Source organism: Drosophila pseudoobscura, chromosome 4 (genome assembly GCF_009870125.1).
Source record: "Drosophila pseudoobscura strain MV-25-SWS-2005 chromosome 4, UCI_Dpse_MV25, whole genome shotgun sequence".
NCBI classification, from domain to species: Eukaryota; Metazoa; Arthropoda; class Insecta; order Diptera; family Drosophilidae; genus Drosophila; species Drosophila pseudoobscura.
The window spans coordinates 11,014,079-11,033,499 of record NC_046681.1 but is presented as its reverse complement, the minus strand read 5'-3'; the positions used below and the strand labels follow the sequence as shown (position 1 = coordinate 11,033,499).

General features: G+C 49.0%; 4 protein-coding genes across 11 annotated transcripts in view; 1 reads left to right on the top strand and 3 right to left on the bottom strand.

The window, feature by feature from the left end:
- The window catches only part of uif (sushi, von Willebrand factor type A, EGF and pentraxin domain-containing protein uif), a 45,367-nt gene extending 36,342 nt beyond the window's left edge, over positions 1 to 9,025 (top strand). For 3 of the 4 annotated variants that reach the window (XM_033379298.1, XM_033379300.1, XM_001357366.4), the window contains 7 exons: positions 44 to 5,365; positions 5,435 to 5,810; positions 5,868 to 5,993; positions 6,131 to 6,226; positions 6,621 to 8,008; positions 8,069 to 8,179; positions 8,245 to 9,025. In XM_033379298.1, the coding sequence (XP_033235189.1) occupies positions 44 to 5,365; positions 5,435 to 5,810; positions 5,868 to 5,993; positions 6,131 to 6,226; positions 6,621 to 8,008; positions 8,069 to 8,179; positions 8,245 to 8,276 (7,451 nt within the window). In that variant the 3' untranslated portion in view covers positions 8,277 to 9,025. The remainder of the gene's footprint in view (positions 1 to 43; positions 5,366 to 5,434; positions 5,811 to 5,867; positions 5,994 to 6,130; positions 6,227 to 6,620; positions 8,009 to 8,068; positions 8,180 to 8,244) is intronic. The other variant, XM_033379301.1, reaches the window with a different exon arrangement.
- Positions 9,026 to 11,767: 2,742 nt separating this feature from the next.
- LOC6903527 (probable serine/threonine-protein kinase kinX) lies at positions 11,768 to 15,353 on the bottom strand. Of its 3 annotated transcripts, none has more exons than XM_015179998.2 (3): positions 15,134 to 15,353; positions 12,832 to 15,076; positions 11,768 to 12,763 (listed from the first exon to the last, which is right to left on the bottom strand). In XM_015179998.2, exons 2-3 carry the CDS (start codon positions 15,065 to 15,067, stop codon positions 11,901 to 11,903), a joined length of 3,099 nt encoding a protein of 1,032 aa, XP_015035484.2. In that variant the 5' UTR covers positions 15,068 to 15,076; positions 15,134 to 15,353; the 3' UTR covers positions 11,768 to 11,900. The 3 variants fall into 3 exon arrangements, with proteins under 3 accessions (XP_015035484.2, XP_033235198.1, XP_002132403.2); XM_033379307.1 differs by having other exon boundaries at positions 11,768 to 12,766; positions 15,130 to 15,352; XM_002132367.3 differs by having other exon boundaries at positions 11,768 to 12,766; positions 15,134 to 15,352.
- Positions 15,354 to 15,673: 320 nt separating this feature from the next.
- LOC6903528 (uncharacterized) lies at positions 15,674 to 16,334 on the bottom strand. Its single transcript, XM_002132368.3, has 2 exons — positions 16,154 to 16,334; positions 15,674 to 16,101 (listed from the first exon to the last, which is right to left on the bottom strand). The coding sequence occupies exon 2, from the start codon at positions 16,090 to 16,092 to the stop codon at positions 15,766 to 15,768; it is 327 nt and encodes a 108-aa protein (XP_002132404.2). The 5' UTR covers positions 16,093 to 16,101; positions 16,154 to 16,334; the 3' UTR covers positions 15,674 to 15,765.
- A 361-nt stretch (positions 16,335 to 16,695) lies between these two features.
- The window catches only part of Tsp (Thrombospondin), a 28,712-nt gene continuing 25,986 nt past the window's right edge, over positions 16,696 to 19,421 (bottom strand). For all 3 annotated transcript variants that reach the window (XM_033379306.1, XM_033379305.1, XM_033379304.1), the window contains exons 11-14: positions 18,735 to 19,057; positions 17,192 to 18,675; positions 16,994 to 17,127; positions 16,696 to 16,909 (exon numbers count right to left, since the gene is read on the bottom strand). In XM_033379306.1, coding sequence (XP_033235197.1) covers positions 16,839 to 16,909; positions 16,994 to 17,127; positions 17,192 to 18,675; positions 18,735 to 19,057 — 2,012 coding nt within the window. In that variant the 3' untranslated portion in view covers positions 16,696 to 16,838. The remainder of the gene's footprint in view (positions 16,910 to 16,993; positions 17,128 to 17,191; positions 18,676 to 18,734; positions 19,058 to 19,421) is intronic.

Here is a 19,421-nt window from a genome sequence, read left to right as displayed (position 1 = left end):
AGGTATTTTGACTTTTATTAAACGAATTTCCCTTTTTTTACAGATGCCAAATGCGTGTCCCTGCCCGATGATAAGCTGGAGGGTCTGACTGTGGCCCGTCCTGATCCCGAGTCTGTGCTGGTGCCCTTCCGCGATAACGTGACCATTACATGTGGGTCGGCAGGACGTCAGTTGCGTGCCACCGCCTCCTCGGGCTTCAGGCAGTGCGTGTACGATCCCAAACCGGGTCTGCCCGACTACTGGCTGTCGGGCATGCAGCCCTCTTGCCCGCGAGTCGACTGCTATCCGCCCATGCCCACGCCCGGAGCGGAATACGGACAGTTTGTGGACACCCGTTTCCAGAGCAGCTTCTTCTTTGGCTGCCAGAACACCTTCAAGCTGGCGGGACAGACCGGCCGTCATGACAATGTCGTGCGCTGCGGTGCCGAGGGCATCTGGGACTTTGGCGATCTCCGGTGCGAGGGCCCCGTGTGCGAGGACCCAGGCAGACCGGCCGATGGTCGACAGATTGCACGCAGTTACGAGCAGTCCTCGGAGGTCTACTTTGGCTGCAATCGTCCCGGTTATATCCTGATTAATCCACGACCCATCACGTGCATACGCGAGCCAGAGTGCAAGGTCATCAAACCTCTGGGATTGAGCTCTGGCAGGATACCCGATTCGGCCATCAATGCCACATCGGAGCGCCCGAACTACGAGGCCAAGAATATACGCCTGAACTCTGCCACCGGATGGTGCGGCAAGCAGGAGGCCTTCACGTACGTGAGCGTCGATCTGGGACAGATCTATCGCGTCAAGGCCATCCTAGTGAAGGGCGTGGTGACCAACGACATTGTGGGTCGCCCCACGGAGATCCGTTTCTTCTACAAGCAGTCGGAGAGCGAGAATTACGTGGTGTATTTCCCCAACTTTAACCTAACGATGCGCGACCCAGGAAACTACGGAGAACTGGCCATGATCACGCTGCCCAAGTACGTCCAGGCGCGCTTTGTGATCCTCGGAATCGTCAGCTACATGGACAACGCGTGCCTGAAGTTCGAGCTGATGGGCTGCGAGGAGCCAAAGAACGAGCCCTTGTTGGGCTACGACTATGGATACTCGCCCTGTGTGGACAATGAGCCACCGATCTTCCAGAACTGCCCCCAGCAGCCGATTGTGGTGCGTCGCGACGAGAACGGCGGTGTGCTGCCCGTGAACTTTACCGAGCCTACGGCCGTGGATAACTCCGGGTCGATAGCCAGGCTGGAGATCAAGCCGCAGAACTTCCGCTCGCCCAGCTACATCTTCAAGGATACGGTGGTCAAGTATGTGGCCTTTGATTACGATGGCAACGTGGCCATCTGTGAGATCAACATCACAGTCCCGGACGTGACGCCTCCATTGCTGCAGTGCCCCCAGAGCTATGTCATCGAGCTGGTGGACCGTCAGGATAGCTACAATGTGAACTTCAACGACACGCGCAAGCGGATCAAGGTGTCGGACGAAACAGGAGAGGTGCGTCTGCAGTTTACGCCCGAGCGGGCCGTGATCAAAATAGGAAACTTCGAGAACGTCACAGTGACGGCCACGGATAAGTTCAACAATCGTGCCAGCTGTCACTTCCAGGTCTCTGTGCAGGCCTCACCCTGTGTGGACTGGGAGCTGCAGCCGCCAGCCAACGGAGCCATCAATTGTTTGCCCGGAGACCGAGGACTCGAGTGCATAGCCACCTGCAAGCCCGGCTTCCGCTTCACAGACGGCGAGCCCCTGAAGACGTTCTCCTGTGAGACCTCACGCCTCTGGCGGCCCACTTCGGTGGTGCCCGATTGTGTCTCCGAGAACACCGAACAGGCTGCCTATCATGTGACGGCCACTATTACCTATCGCGCCAACGGTGCCGTGGCCCAGTCCTGTCTTGGACAGTACCAGGATGTGCTCTCGCAGCACTACACCGGACTGAATGCCCTGCTCTCGCAGCGCTGTTCGGCGGTGAATGTGAACATGAACGTGACGTTCATCAAGTCGGTGCCCATGCTGCTGGAGGAGAACGTGGTCAAGATGGACTTCATCCTATCCATCCTGCCAGCGGTGCGTCAGCCCCAGCTGTACGACCTGTGCGGATCCACCCTGAATCTGATCTTTGACCTGAGTGTGCCGTATGCCAGTGCCGTAATCGATTCCCTGCTCAACATCTCCAACATTGGCAATCAGTGTCCACCGCTGCGTGCCCTGAAGTCGCAGATTTCGCGAGGATTCAACTGCAATGTGGGAGAGGTCCTGAATATGGACACCAGCGATGTGCCACGCTGTCTGCACTGTCCGGCCGGCACCTATGTGTCCGAGGGTCAGAACAGCTGCACCTACTGCCCCCGAGGCTACTACCAGAATCGCGATCGCCAAGGGACGTGTCTGCGCTGTCCGGCCGGTACCTACACCAAGGAGGAGGGCTCCAAGTCCTTGAATGATTGCATACCCGTCTGTGGATATGGTACCTACTCGCCCACTGGCCTCGTGCCGTGTCTGGAGTGTCCGCGCAACTCTTTCACCGCCGAACCCCCAACGGGTGGCTTCAAGGATTGTCAGGCCTGTGCGGCACAGACCTTCACGTACCAGCCAGCCGCGTCGAACAAGGATATGTGCCGCGCCAAGTGTGCAGCCGGCACCTACTCCGCGACGGGACTGGCGCCATGCTCGCCCTGTCCCCTGCATCATTACCAGAGCGCCGCCGGATCCCAGAGCTGCAACGAGTGTCCCAGCAACATGAGAACTGACGCCGCCGGCTCCAAGGGAAGGGAGCAGTGCAAGCCCGTGGTCTGTGGAGAGGGAGCCTGCCAGCACGGAGGATTGTGTGTGCCCATGGGCCACGACATCCAGTGCTTCTGCCCGGCTGGATTCTCGGGACGTCGCTGCGAACAGGACATTGACGAGTGCGCCTCGCAGCCCTGCTTCAATGGCGGCCAGTGCAAGGACCTGCCACAGGGATATCGCTGCGAGTGCCCCGCCGGATATTCGGGCATCAATTGCCAGGAGGAGGCCAGCGACTGCGGCAACGACACCTGCCCCGCCCGTGCCATGTGCAAGAACGAGCCCGGCTTCAAGAATGTGACCTGCCTGTGCCGCAGCGGCTACACGGGCGACCAGTGCGACGTCACCATCGATCCTTGTACGGCCAACGGCAATCCCTGTGGGAACGGAGCCAGCTGCCAGGCACTGCAGCAGGGACGCTACAAGTGCGAGTGTCTGCCGGGCTGGGAGGGACTCCACTGCGAGCAGAACATCAACGATTGTGCGGAGAATCCCTGCCTGCTGGGCGCCAACTGCACGGACCTGGTCAACGACTTCCAATGCGCCTGTCCGCCCGGCTTTACGGGCAAACGCTGCGAGCAGAAGATCGACCTGTGCCTGTCCGAACCCTGCAAACACGGCACCTGCGTGGACCGACTGTTCGATCACGAGTGCGTCTGCCATCCCGGCTGGACGGGTGCCGCCTGCGAGGTGAATATCGACGACTGCGAGAACCGACCCTGCGCCAACGACGGCATCTGTGTGGACCTCGTGGATGGATACAGCTGCAACTGCGAGCCTGGATACACGGGCAAGAATTGCCAGCACACGATCGACGATTGCGCTTCGAATCCGTGCCAGCATGGAGCCACCTGTGTGGATCAGATCGATGGCTTTACGTGCAAGTGCCGTCCCGGCTACGTGGGTCTCAGCTGCGAGGCGGAGATCGATGAGTGCCTCAGCGATCCGTGCAATCCCGTGGGCACCGAACGCTGCCTGGATCTGGACAACAAGTACGAGTGCGTCTGCCGCGATGGCTTCAAGGGCATTCTCTGCGAGACGGATATCGATGACTGCGAGGCCCAGCCCTGCCTCAACAACGGCATCTGCCGCGATCGTGTCGGTGGCTTCGAGTGCGGCTGTGAGCCCGGATGGAGCGGCATGCGCTGCGAGCAGCAGGTTACGACCTGCAGCCTCCAGGCGCCATGCCAGAACGATGCCAGCTGCATTGACCTGTTCCAGGACTACTTCTGTGTGTGCCCCAGCGGCACCGATGGCAAGAACTGCGAGACGGCACCCGAACGCTGCATCGGCGATCCGTGCATGCACGGCGGCAAGTGCCAGGACTTTGGCTCCGGCCTGAACTGCAGCTGTCCGGCGGATTACTCCGGCATTGGCTGCCAGTACGAGTACGATGCCTGCGAGGAGCATGTCTGCCAGAACGGTGCCACCTGTGTGGACAATGGCGCTGGCTATAGCTGCCAGTGTCCCGCGGGCTTTACAGGCCGCAATTGCGAACAGGACATTGCCGACTGCAAGGACAACTCGTGTCCGCCTGGGGCTAGCTGTGTGGACCTCACCAACGGCTTCTACTGTCAGTGCCCCTTCAACATGACCGGCGATGATTGCCGCAAGGCCATCCAAGTGGACTACGATCTGTACTTCAGCGATCCCTCGAGGTCTACGGCCGCCCAGGTGGTGCCCTTCGCCACGGGCGGAGCCAATAGCTTGACGGTGGCCATGTGGGTGCAATTCGCCCAGAAGGACGACCCCGGCATCTTCTTTTCGCTGTACGGAGTGGAATCCGCACGCATGACGCAACACCGTCGCCTCCTGCTGCAGGCCCACTCCAGTGGCGTGCAGGTCTCGCTGTTTGAGGACCAATCCGATGCCTTCCTGAGCTTCGGCGAGTACACCTCCGTCAACGATGGACAGTGGCATCATGTGGCTGTCGTCTGGGACGGCGTCAGCGGACAGCTGCAGCTCATCACCGAAGGATTGATTGCCAGCAAAATGGAGTACGGCGCTGGAGGAGCCCTCCCTGGGTATCTCTGGTCGGTTCTGGGTCGTCCACAGCCCTATGGCGGCGTCAGCCATGAGTTGGCCTACTCAGATGCCGGCTTCCAGGGCACCGTGACCAAGACCCAGGTGTGGGCCCGCGCCCTCGACATCACCTCAGAGATCCAGAAGCAAGTGCGCGACTGTCGCTCGGAACCAGTACTCTATCCCGGTCTTATTCTCAACTGGGCCGGCTATGAGGTCACCTCCGGGGGCGTGGAGCGGAATGTACCCTCGCTGTGCGGACAACGCAAGTGTCCTGTCGGCTATACCGGCGGCAATTGCCAGCAGCTGGTTGTGGACAAGGAGCCACCAGTCGTCGAGCACTGCCCTGGCGATCTGTGGGTCATAGCCAAGAACGGTTCGGCCGTCGTCACCTGGGATGAGCCACACTTCAGCGACAATATTGGCGTCACGAAGATCTACGAACGCAATGGACATCGCTCGGGCACGACCCTCCTCTGGGGCACCTACGATATCACCTACATTGCCTCCGATGCGGCTGGCAATACGGCTTCCTGCAGCTTTAAGGTTTCGCTGTTGAGTAAGTATCCACCACAAAATATCCTGCTTTTAAATATCATTTATTTAAATCTGAAATTTATTTGTTTAGCTGACTTCTGCCCAGCCTTGGCTGATCCCGTGGGTGGCTCGCAGGTCTGCAAGGACTGGGGCGCAGGCGGACAGTTCAAGGTGTGTGAGATTGCCTGCAATGCTGGTCTACGCTTCTCCGAACAAGTGCCCGAATTCTACACCTGCGGAGCCGAGGGCTTCTGGCGTCCCACGCGCGAACTCTCGATGCCTCTGGTCTATCCATCCTGCTCGCCCTCGAAGCCCGCGCAGCGTGTGTTCCGCATCAAGATGCTCTTCCCCTCGGATGTGCTGTGCAACAAGGCGGGACAGGCAGTGCTGCGGCAGAAGGTGACGAACTCTGTGAATGGATTGAACAGGGACTGGAACTTCTGCTCGTATGCCATCGAGGGAACGAGGTTTGTTTTTGCATGAAAGAAAGCTTTGATATCGAATTAATCTTTGTTTTTCGATAGAGAGTGCAAGGACATTCAGATCGATGTCAAGTGCGATCATTACAGAGGGGCGCAGAACAATCGCGTGCGTCGCCAGGCCAAGGACGGCGGTGTCTATGTGATGGAGGCGGAACTGCCGGTGGTCAAGTAAGTAGAGCCCCAAAAGAGAGACCCTCAGTGGTCCAGCATGTCGTGTTTTATATATATATTTTGTGTGTACTTCCTGTGTATATGTTATATGTTTTATGTATTGTATTTGTTCGTTAACCCACAAAAACTTACAGCGATGAGGATGACGATCTGGCATTGACGGGTCGCCAGGGACGCCAACAAACTGGCGGTGATACATACACCCTGGAGATAGCCTTCCCGGCTGTAAAGTATGTCCATGTCCTTAGCATTCCATTCGTTTTGCGGTTCATGCACCCCGATATATCTGCCCAGCACCAATCCACCAAAAAAACCAAACCAATCGCCATGCAAAAACACTTTCTAATGCTTTTTCTAATACCATACTACATGTCTATGCGTGCTAACACCACTCGATGTGGGTTTCTCTTGGTTTATTTAAAGAATATACGAAAAATATTACTTGCACAAAGATATTTCAATAGAAAACAATGGATATCTGTTGCTCAAATCAAGTAATATTTATCTCATAAACTTTAACTAGAGTCCGAGAAATCCACCATTAAGATTAATTGTATTAATATACAAATGAAAATCCCTTAAAAACCCACGTAGTAACTTGTAATTTTCCTGCTGCCTCTTTAGCGATCCTGTGGTCCATACATCGACGGGCGAACGCTCGAGTGTCAAGCAGCTGTTGGAGAAACTCATCCTCGAGGACGATCAGTTTGCCGTGCAGGAGATCCTGCCCAACACAGTGCCCGATCCGGCCTCCCTGGAGCTCGGCTCGGAGTATGCCTGTCCCGTGGGTCAGGTGGTGATGATACCCGACTGTGTGCCCTGTGCCATTGGCACCTACTACGACAGTGCCAACAAGACGTGTATTGCCTGTGCGCGCGGCACCTATCAGTCGGAGGCGGGCCAGCAGCAGTGCAGCAAGTGTCCGGTGATTGCAGGTCGTCCTGGAGTCACGGCTGGACCTGGAGCCCGGTCGGCCGCCGACTGCAAGGAACGCTGTCCGGCTGGCAAGTATTTCGATGCGGAGACAGGTCTGTGCCGCTCATGCGGACATGGATTCTATCAGTCGAACGAGGGAGCCTTTGGCTGCGATCTGTGCGGCCTGGGTCAGACCACCCGCTCCACGGAGGCGACCTCGCGCAAGGAGTGCCGCGACGAGTGCAGCTCTGGCCAGCAGCTCGGCGCCGATGGTCGCTGCGAGCCCTGCCCGCGCGGAACCTATCGCCTGCAGGGCGTACAGCCCTCGTGCGCCGCCTGTCCCCTGGGACGCACCACACCCAAGGTGGGTGCCAGTTCCGTGGAGGAGTGCACCCTGCCTGTTTGCTCGCCCGGAACCTATCTGAATGCCACCCTCAATATGTGCATTGAGTGCAGGAAGGGCTTCTATCAGTCCGAGTCGCAGCAGACCGCCTGCATCCAGTGCCCGCCCAATCACAGCACCAAGATCACCGGCGCCACCTCCAAGAGCGAATGCACCAATCCCTGCGAGCACATAGCCGAGGGCAAGCCCCACTGCGATGCGAATGCCTACTGCATCATGGTACCAGAGACCTCGGACTTCAAGTGCGAGTGCAAGCCGGGCTTCAATGGCACGGGCATGGCCTGCACGGATGTGTGCGACGGCTTCTGCGAGAACTCGGGCGCCTGTGTCAAGGACCTGAAGGGTACACCCTCTTGCCGTTGCGTCGGCTCCTTCACCGGACCCCATTGCGCCGAGCGTTCGGAGTTTGCGTACATCGCCGGCGGCATTGCCGGTGCGGTGATCTTCATTATCATCATTGTCCTGCTCATTTGGATGATATGCGTGCGCTCGACGAAGCGCCGTGATCCAAAGAAGATGCTAACACCCGCCATCGATCAAACGGGCTCCCAGGTGAACTTCTACTATGGCGCCCACACACCTTACGCGGAGTCCATAGCCCCCTCGCACCACAGCACCTACGCGCACTACTACGACGACGAGGAGGATGGCTGGGAGATGCCCAATTTCTACAACGAAACGTATATGAAGGATGGTATGCGATAGAATTGTTTTCCATCACAGTTTTCCTCGAACTAAAATTGATTTTGTGCAGGTCTGCATGGGGGCAAGATGAGCACATTGGCCAGGTCGAATGCCTCGCTTTATGGAACTAAAGAAGACTTATACGATCGACTGAAACGTCATGCCTACACGGGCAAGAAGGGTATGTACTTATTTCGTTATTTCTTACCTTTAAATATTCATTTTTTTTTTGTTTTTTTTTTGCAGAAAAGAGTGATAGTGATAGCGAAGTGCAGTAAACAATAAACAACGAAAGCATATGTAATTAAAAGCTGCTTTAATGTAAAATGTGGTCATAAAAAAATATAACAAAAAATACACACACACACACAGACAGATCAAGGGAATGTTCCAACACTGCCCCCCAAAATACTCATTGGAGGGAGAGCCTTGCATTGAATCAACGTAATTGCTGTGAACAAAATCATCTATCGAATCCGAGTCCAAATGTCAGCCAATAACAGCAGCAATTACGTGGCTTAATGCCAGGCTTTAAGAGAGAGAAAGCTGCTCGAAACGAAACGCAAAGAGAAATCTGAAATCTTAAATAAGTAAAACTCCAATATGTGCTCTTTAGGTATGCAAACTAAATGAAATTAAGTCGAACTTATATGCATAAATTAACATAATATAATAAAGAAATTATATTGTTTTAATCTTAAGTATTATTTACCTATACCACAACACAACTCGGATCGAAAATCATATTTGCTTGACAGACAAGCCACCAAATTGCAATACATACTTACTATATACTTATATGCTATACTATATACATTTAAATATAGATTTTTCCAACCAATATAGGATTGTGTGTCCAAAACTTGTTGAACAAATTCCGCGAGTGCTGTAAAAAGCAAATCAAATATAGTCGTTATTTTGTAATTTAATAAAAACAAAAATCAATTTAATTATTATGTATGTATGTATGACAATTAATTTTATGAAATTCTCTTGTATAAAATAAAAACAACAACAAATGAAACTATTTGAAGTCAGTGCTTTTATTTCGCACCAAAATTTCGGCAGTATAAGCCCTATGGATGCTATATCTCCCTAATTATATGATATAAATCGATCAGTAACACACAACTTTCTACCCGAATGCCTTGTTTTCTTTTTTTATTAAATATATGTATCCCAAAAAAAAACAGAATCAAGCAACCCAAGCCCAACGAAACCCCAGTTGTCAAATTCGTGAACGTGTGAGAATACTGAAAAAGTATCAGTGTTATTCGGAGTGTTAGAGAGTTCACAGCTCGGTAAAAAAAATTCTAAATTTTGTAGTTTTTTTTCGGCAATATTTATTTGACTAGATATTAAGAATAAAGTGATATTTTTTTACAACTAATTTAAGCAAAAAGTGAAAAACACAATCAACTAACAAAAGACAGTGAAAAGAAAACAACAAAAATGTTCGTGGGGCAGAGAACTCACAGCTCGGTAAAAAAAAAATTACATTTTTTAGTTTTTTTTCGGCAATATTTATTTGACTAGAGATTAAGAATAAAGTGATATTTTTTTTAAAACTAATTTAAGCAAAAAGTGAAAAACACAATCAACAAACAAAAGACAGTGAAAAGAAAACAACAGTTATGCTCGTTTCGTAAGAAAGTATTTAGATCCGGTTCGAGTAATAAGTTCACTATATCTACCTATCTTCCTTAGAAAAATAATAAATGCAACAATTAACAGCTCAACACCAATCAAATACCGCGAAAAATGTTTGTTTGTTACGAAACTATTTATTAGTCCAGTTAACAATATCTACCGATCCAACAGACTCTGGGGTCTCACTTTAGATGGCAGTAGGTTTTCCTCGGGGTCCAATGGATGCTGGATCATAGACGACTAATACAACAATCAATCAACACCAATCAAATAACGCGAAAAATGTTTGTTTGTTACGAAACTATTTATTAGTCCAGTTAACAATATCTACCGATCCAACAGACTCTGGGGTCTCACTTTAGATGGCAGTAGGTTTTCTTCGGGGTCCAATGGATGCTGGATCATAGACGACTAATACAACAATCAACACCACCCGTTCAGCATTAAACAATAATCAAAAAAAAAACTGCGAAAAAGGTTTGTTTGGTACGAAACTATTTATTTGTCCTGTTAACAATATCTACCGATCCAACAGACACTATAGAGTTGTTCCCACAGCTGGCAGGAGGTCGTCCTTGGAGTCTAACGGATGTACAATCGGATACACGGTCAAACACGTTCACGAGTGCGAACTACATATACTAAACACACTATACTATATTTTGATACTAATAATTATATATTTTTATACCAAAAACAAATTGATTGTCAACTTATTTCATAGAGAATTGGGGGGGATTATATATTTATAAATTATATGCCTGAAGGGCTATGATATTTCACTATTTGTTTGATTGATTCTGACAGAAAATCCAGTGCCCAGTGTCCAAATCAAAATCAAAAATCGGTTCTCTTGTCTCAAAAACTAAACCAAAAGTCCCACTTGTAAAGCTGATTTGCATGTACTTAATGCATATATACATACATATCTACATATGTACACACATATCTATATATGTACAGAGTGTTTACTAAACACAATTCCGACAATATTGAAAGATTACGACGGACGAAGACACGGGAACTTGAGAATTACATTGGAATTTCATTTTGAATAAGAATTGCCAATCCAATGTCTTAAGCATTAGGAGAGAGCGTGGAAGAGGAGCAGAAAAGAATACCATTTCCAATTCTCCTCTATCCCAGTTCCAGCTTCCATTTGCACGCGCTTACAATCAGCTCCGCGTTATTTACCCGGTTTCGGTTCGCGAAAAGCGGAAAAATTGTGTAAACAATTCAGAATATATTGTCACGTAATGAGTTTTAGTGTAGGGCGCTGAAAATATGAAAAATCCTGTCTTTAAAGTGTTAAATTTATGAAAATAAGCGTGCGTCGATTGAGAGCGTGAGAATGTAAACAATGGAATGGCAGAAAAATTGCATATCGCGATATATCGTAGCTAAATACTATGTGTAAGCATTATTATTTGATTCATTTATTAGTTTTTCGTATGTAAATAAGCCCTGGGTCGCATGCGTGTCATAGGTGTCTTGCATTTTGTTTTCTTTTTCGGCCACGCGGTATTTTTGTTTGTATATGTATGTGTGTGTGTGCGAAAAAAGCGTAAATGGCGCAGTCGCTGTCCCTAAAGGAGAAAGCGAGTTCTAAGCTTCCCGCGCAAAATTCGCTCTTGTACCAAGTTACAAGTGGGGTGGGGTGTGATTGTCCCTCGTTAAGTGTGTGCCACGCACGTGTGCAAATTATGCCAATTATCCTCGAGCCTATACCAATATTCTAAATAACATTTTGATGACGGGATGCAACAAGAAAATGCCGGCATTGATTGTGAATATAAATAGGCTTGTTTTTTTCTTTTATTTTTTGTTTTATCGCTTCTTGAGCGGTTTTACTTATCAGCAGTTTCGGACTTTTCGTCCTTTTTTTAGATTTAAGAAAGTTGTACTAAGCGTATTTCTTTGAATTTTTAACGCATACATATGCATTTCAGCACACGATAGCTTAAGCTATCGGAATCGTTTACTATCAGTGTTGATCAATACCTGATTATTTTGGCGCCATCTAGCGGAATACAAGGTCTCAATGCAACACTGCTATAGTTTGGCGCGATGATTTTAAATTACAAATTGATACTTGCAATGGGTTTTATTTGAATGAATATTTATTTTGAAATATAATTTAATTTAGCAACTCAACAACAATGCGTTGTGCGATTTTGTAACGCTTGATCTAGGAATATTGTATTTGCACTTTTTGGATTTTTGTCTTTTTTTCATTTTCAATTATTGTGCGCCTAAAACTTGCGGAAGTAGATCATCAACAAAAATGCCGTGCCGACCAGCGCAAGTGGTATACAGTCCATCGGAATCGTGTAAGCCCGCAGATGATTCAGGAGCTGGCGAAAGCGATTCAACGTCTTGCTGAATAGCTGGTTCGTCTCCTCATCCCCGACATTTGCCACCTGTCCAGCCGGTGCTTCCTCTATCTCCAAGGCGCTGCGGTGGGTATTATCCTCCTGCTCAACCGGAACTACTTCGTCTGGGTTCACATCGCTGGGCATCAGATGGCGCAGTATACCGTGCGCCATATATCCTTCCAAAGCTCTAAGCCCAGCCATCCCCAACAAGGGGCTGTGGCTACGGCTCCCAGTTTCCATCTCGTGGAACGTAGTAGATAGTAGATCCTCATCCTTGTCTTGCTGTTCTTCCTGGATGTCTGGGATCTCTTTTTCTTGATGGATCGTGTTTGGTAGTGTCTCGTCGGGTTGCTCGTTTTGCAGCTTGATGATCTCTTCTACTAGCTTCTTGATTTGCACGCCATTTTTCTCATCATCCAGCGTCTGCATGAACTCCTCGAGCAGCCCTGTTCTAGAGGTGGAAGTACTAGGTAGAATTTCGTCAATTTTCTTCTCTTGTAGCTCTGCCCGAGGAGATCCTTCCACTGCATTCGCATTGAACTGCAGTTGGTCGTGGTGCTGATTCTGTTCCAGCTCTTTGGTCCCTTCCACCAACGTTGCCTGGGAATCCTCAAGTGGCGCTTCATGCATCTCCTCTTCTGCTGTGGAAAGAACATTTGTAGGAGTCACAGCAGACTGCCCCTCCTCCGCCAGAGGTTCCTGTTTGGCTTCCGCGGTCTCCGAGGCGAGTGCAAGCTCTTCTGCTGTATTGGAAGGAGAAGATGGTATGGCTCATCAAACTGCTGGTGTTTCAGCTCATGTTGCTCACCTTCTGCTGCTACCTGCAACGTGACGGTTAGATCCTGCTCCTCTTGTGGCTCCTCTTGAATCTCCTCTATTGTTCCGGATATCGATGGCACCTCGACCGGTATATCTTCTGGCAGCTCCTGTGGCATTGTGTCCTCTACTGACTTGTCATGCTCTTTTTGTGGTGCCTCTATAATATTTTCCACTGTATTGTAGGTAGGTAGGTATTGTAGAACCTCCTCATGTTGCTTTTGTTCCACTGACTGGTCATGTGGCTCCTCTAGCACATCTTCAACTGGCTCTTCGGTTGATTCCAGCTCCTGTGGCTCCTGTAGCTTCTCTTTGAGGGGCACCGACATCGAAGGTAGCACTTTGTCTTCTATATCCTCCAATGGCTTAGACGTGGTCTGTAGACCATCTTCATTTCGATGAGATTGTTGTTCCATGGTCTGTACTTTCATTGTCAACGTAAGAGGAGTAGAACGTAGGATTCTTTCGATTCTTTCAAAATTTTCTCTTAAAAATCGTTCATCGTCAGTTTCTGATACTGGATTTGTTTCAGTTTTAAGCTGGTCTTCCACTGCTTCAATGGCCAGTTCTTTGACTGGCTCTGCTATCTCTTCTTTCAGTTCTTCAACTGGCTGTTCGGTGGATTCCAGCTCCTGTGGTTTCTGTAGCTTCTTTTTGACAGGAATTAACATCGATGATGGCACTTTGTCCTCTTTATTGTCCACCAATGGCTTGGACGTGGGCTGCAGACCATCTTCATTTCGATCAGATTGCTGCTCCGTGGTCTTTTCTTTCATTGTCTTCTTGGGAGAAGTAGGCGGACGTAGGACACTTGCGATTTTTTCAATATTCTCCCTCACATATCGTTGTTCTTCAGTTTCTGAGACTGGACTTGTTTCGGTTTTGAGCTCTTTCGGCTCCTGCTTTTCCGATGTTTCTTCGACTGGCACTGATATTGCTGGATGTACATCGACCGCTATCTTTTCTTGCAGTTCTTCAGCTGGCCCTTCGGTAGATTCTAGTTCCTGTGGCTCTTGTAGCTCCTCTATATTGCCCTCCAATGGCTTAGACGTGGTCTGTAGACCATCTTCAATTTGATGAGATTGCTGTTTTGTGGTCTGTTCTTCCATTGTCTTCTTGGGAGAAGTAGACGGAAGTAGGACACTTGCGATTTTTTCAATATTCTCCCTCACATATCGTTGTTCTTCAGTTTCTGAGACTGGACTTGTTTCGGTTTCGAGCTCTTTCGGCTCCTGCTTTTCCGATGTTTCTTCGACTGGCACTGTTATTGATGGATGTACATCGACTGCTATCTTTTCTTGCTGTTCTGCAACTGAGTTTTCGGTAGATTCTGGTTCCTGTAGCTCCTCTATATCTTCATTTTGATGAGATTCCTGTTTTGTGGTCTGTTCTTCCATTGTCTTCTTGGGAGACGTAGGAATTAAGATACTTGATATTTTTTCAAAATTCTCTCTCACATATCGTTGATTCTCAGTTTCGAAGACTGGATTCGTATCGGTTTGGAGCTTTTTTGGTTTCTGCTCTTCCGATGATCCAATGGCCAGTTCTTGGAGCTGTCCGTACACTTTTACCTTCATAGCTGCCACCTGTTGATTGTGCGAGTTCTGGGGTTCCTCTTGGAGTTCTTTTAGATTTTCCTGAACCATTTGCCCCACGGGTGCCACGAGCAATTCTTTTAGCGGCGTCAATGACTCTGGCAGCAGTTGGTGCACCTTTTCTATTACAGCGGTCCCCACCTCCTTCTCGAGTTCCGTGAAAGACGACGCGGCATTATCACTGGTATTGACGATGCTATCCCCATCACTGTCGAAGATGTTTAGATCCGCCTCCATCTCGGCCACAGCATTCTGGAGAGCTCTCAGGGACTCTTGCTCCGCTTGGCCGATCCCGGCCAGGCCACTCGACGAGCCAACCAACGAGGGAACACTGTCCTCCATTGAGTTGTCCATTCCAATGCCGGAATCGTCGGTTGGTGGGCCGGGACTGGGGCCAATGCTTTCCTTGCTACAGTTCCCGGCCGGAGCCTCCTTATTCAAGGATGGCTTCTTATACTGGCGTGGCTTCGAATAGCTAAAGCTATAGCTGGCTTTGGGCACAGGAATACGACTGGACTTGCGTATAGATGATGAAGCACCCTTGCCCGCATCTTTAACGGCACCCAACGCTTTGGCAGCTACTTCCTCCTTGACCTCCACGGATGAAGTCGCGTTCACTGTGACATTAGCCATTGTCGTTAACTATTTTTGATTTAATTAATATTTAATATTTATTTTAGGTTTTTTTCACTGACTTACACTGAACGAGACTACTTTCTTATGGCCGCCTGGGGTCGATTGAAGGCAATGAATTTTACTAGCCCAAATAGATCGAATGGAAATATTTTTTACACCGCAGTTGCTCTGTGTTTTTTTTATGCTTATTTTGTTTTAGGAATTATTTTGTGTCGAAAATTTTCAGTACTGCTGTGTGGGCTTTGAATGTTAAATCCCACTGCCGACTGGGTTCAAACGATGTTAGTAAATGACAATCATTCTCATGGCCTACCCTGCCGAAAGAATACTTTGCAAAATTGCTTCATGGTTGGTTTTTTTTATATAAATTTAATTTTTGTAGCCACTTGTTCAGTCACATATTATACAATTAAGGTGTTTTTAAGGTTATTGCCTTTTCAGTGTTGCGAAACGTCTATTCTATATTGCCTGACCCTGCGTTCAGTGCTGCAAAACGATAATGTAGTCAAATTTAATGAAATTTTTCTTTTTGGCTGCCATTTTATGAAAAAATGTGAAAAAACTACAATAAAATCGGTTTTTAATTATTAAACTCCGATTCCATTAGGTTTGACATAGATTTTACGTAGTTTATTTTGTTAAAATTGATGACGGAAGTCTGTAAATTCTGCAACTCAATTTTTAGCTTTAGATGATCAGCCAACCAACGAGAACACACTGTTATCCGCTGACTCATCCAAGCCAATGCCAGAATCATCGGCGAGTGGGCCGGGACTGAGGCCGATACTGTCCTTGCGAACATCTCCTGCCGAGACCTCCTTCTTCAAGAGTGTCCTCTTATACTGGCGTGGCTTCACATAGCTGTAGCTATAGCTGGCTTTGGGCACAGGAATACGGCTGGCCTTGCGTACGGAAGCGGCGTTGGGCTTAGATATCACTGCATTCATGGTATTGGCGTCTACTTCCTCCTTGGCCTGCTCGGGTGGAAGAGTCGCTCTCAGTTTACTAATGATTATTCCCATCGTGGTTATCTATAAATTTGGATTTTAAGTTTTAGCACATTTGATTTTGGGACCTACTTACGCGAAACGACCGGACGGGTAAGAGAGTGTATTGTACTAGCGCAACTAAATCGAATTGAATTCTTTTTGACACCGTAGTTTCCCTGTGATTTTTTCTCGTTTTTTTTTGTATTAGGAACTAATTTTTGTGAAAAATTAACCGAGCTGTTGTGTGGCTGAACCCTGAATGTTGTATGCCACTTCCGAGAAAAATTCTTGCCACTTCAAAGAATAATTCTCATGGCCTACTTGGTAGGAGAATATTTGCCAATTTGTTCAGGGCTGCAGAATACAATCCTTTTTTTAAAATACAATTTGATTTTATTACAAATTATTTAATTAATAGTTTTTATAGCCTTATTTTTAAATATTTAACTTAATCTTAGCTTTTAGTTCCTTTAAATTAAATTAAATTGTGGCTTTTTAATGTTTTGGCCATTCTAGTGCTGCACAACGCTATTTCCTTGTTGTCTGACACTGATTTTAGTGTTCTAAAATGATATGAGAGTCGTTAGATCTGTTTTCTGGAATTATTGTAAAAAATGAAGTACAAAAACGAGCATCTAGTTATTAACTTTCGACTCTGTCGAACACTCTTTTATTAAGCATAGATTGCATTAGGTTTTACATAGATTTTACGTAGTTAATTTGTAATTTGGTTAAAATTCATGGCAGATAAGCTTTGTTTATGGCTGGTGAAAGGCCCATTAGTTCTGCAACTCCACTTTCAGCTTCAGATGGTCGGACAGATCCTTGTAGATCAAAGGGTCAACGTGGTCTGTTGTTGATGGAAGCGAGAAACGAAACACAAATCAAAGTCAAATGATGCCATGACAGAACATTTTAAGGGCCTACTACTCACTGTTGCATTTGTACTTCAGATTCGACCATATAATCATCTCCTGGGAGAAACAGAACACGCCCAGACGTCCGCCCTTGAGCGTGGAATCGTAGACGTTGCCCGAGTCGATGACCAAACTCTGGCCCTCGTACATTCTGTGGGAAGAAAAGATGAATTAGCCGGAAAGGCAATGCTGCAGGCCTGGAGGCAATCACTCACTGCAATCGTATCAGACCAATCGCTGGACGATGGACAAGGGACCAGCGATAGGAGGTCTTCTCCTTCCAGGCCACATTCCTGGGATCCTTCCACAGCAGACGCGCCTGCCCTGGAGTGTCACTGTCGCGCCACAAACTATTTCTCATCATGGAACCAGGGCCCGTGTGGCTATCAATGAGCTTGATCTGAATGCCCGGCTCCGCAGAGGCAATGAATGGCTTCGACTCCCAGTATGTCTGTGAGCCCTTCTTCCACTGGACCACATAGAACTTGTGATTGCTCTGGTAGCTGAAGATGAAGCCCGCATAGTCGTCGTCCGTGTCGTCGTTCACATAGAAAGTGCCCTCAAAGTCGACGCCGCCGAAGGCATCGTCGCCCACGACAAGACCGGGATCGGAGTTGAGGGTCTGGACAATCTCTGTGCCATTGGCATGGACCACCCAATTGGGATCCAGCTGGGACTCGCCCTCGGGATCCAGGCGCACGGCACGTATGGATCGAAAGTCCGTGTGATGGATCATCGAATTGTTGGGGCAATTGTCGATGATGTTTGGTATACCATCCACGTCCTCGTCCTCCTCGCAGATGTCGCCCTTGCCGTTCCGATTGAAGTCCAGCTGCTTGGGATTCTTGGCCAGGGGACAGTTGTCCCTGTAGTTGGGTATGCCGTCGCCATCGATGTCATCGTCGCAGGCATCGCCCTTGCCATCGCCATCCGTGTCCAGCTGGTCGGAGTTGCTCACCATCGGGCAGTTGTCCTCCGAGTCCTGGATGCCATCGTCGTCGCCATCGATGCCACTGTCGCAGGCATCGCCCACCAGATCCATGTCGCGATCCTCCTGCATGGGATTGGGTATAGTGGGGCAATTGTCGCAGACATCGCCCACCCCGTCGTTGTCCACATCCGACTGATTGGGATTCCGCAGCAGCGGACAGTTGTCCACCTCGTTCGGGATGGAATCGTTGTCTATGTCCTCGTCGCAGGCATTGCCCATACCATCCCCATCGGCGTCCAGTTGCCGGGGATTGAACTTGTGTCCACAATTGTCGCACACATCGCCCACCCCATCCCCGTCCGCGTCCAGCTGCTCAGTGTTGTAGGCCAGCGGACAATTGTCCTTGTTGTTCTGCACCTGATCCCCGTCGGCATCATCGTCGCAGCCGTCGCCATGGCCATCCAGATCGGCATCCTCCTGTCCGGAATTGGGCAGATCCGGGCAATTGTCGCGCTGGCAGTGGAGCTCGGGACAGGCCAGCGATTGGTCGGGCCAGCCATCCAGATCCCGATCCTGGCCACAGACCAGGCCATTGCCCGCCCAGCCAACGGTGCAGCGGCACTGATAGTGCACGCTGTCGGAGTACACGCAGACGGCGTTCCTGTCACAGATGCGTCCATCCGGACAGACAGACACCGAGGACCTGTCCAGACAGCTGTAGGTGCCATTGGTCACAAAACCATCATTGCATTGGCATCTGTACGAGCCCTGGAGAAGGAGGATAATGTGGATGACAAAATACTCCCAAAAACCTGTCCATCACTTACAATCTCATTGATGCAGGTGGCATGAAGCGGACAACTAAAGTAGCCCGACTGGCACTCGTCGGTGTCCAGGCAGGTCTGCTTCCTGTAGTCCACCGATAGATGGTCCGCGAAATAGCCATGAGCATGGATGCCATCAAAGCCGGACGGACAGGGCGCACACTTGAAGCCCGGATTGAGATTGGTGCAGACAGTCAGTTCATCGCAGGGCTGATAGATGGCGCACTCGTCCACATCTCGGCAGCTGGTGCCGTTTATCTGGTGACCCTTCGGACAGGAGATGCATTGGAAGTAGGGCGGAAAGCCCAGACGCAGGCACTGGGCACCTGAGTCGATCAAGAGAGAGAGAGAGAGGGAGAGAAATGAGATGAGATGAGAGCTGAGATAGTTTAAAGATTGAAGATGTGATGGAAAGTATTTGTTATCTGGATGAAGAGTGAGTTTTAAACTAAGGTTAGGGCATCAGGAATCTATAAAAAAACACGATTTTTTCATTGTCTTTGCCCATACATGTATGATAGTCCTCTAAAAGTGCAACTCCATTTCCACTTGCAACTCTCACTTACCCTCTGCGAAAAGTCCACATAGCATGACCAGAAAATGATAGTGTATAAACATGATGCGATTCATTGAGATGTGGGAATGTGGTGGAAGATGATGTTTCAAAGATACATATGTACATTATATAGC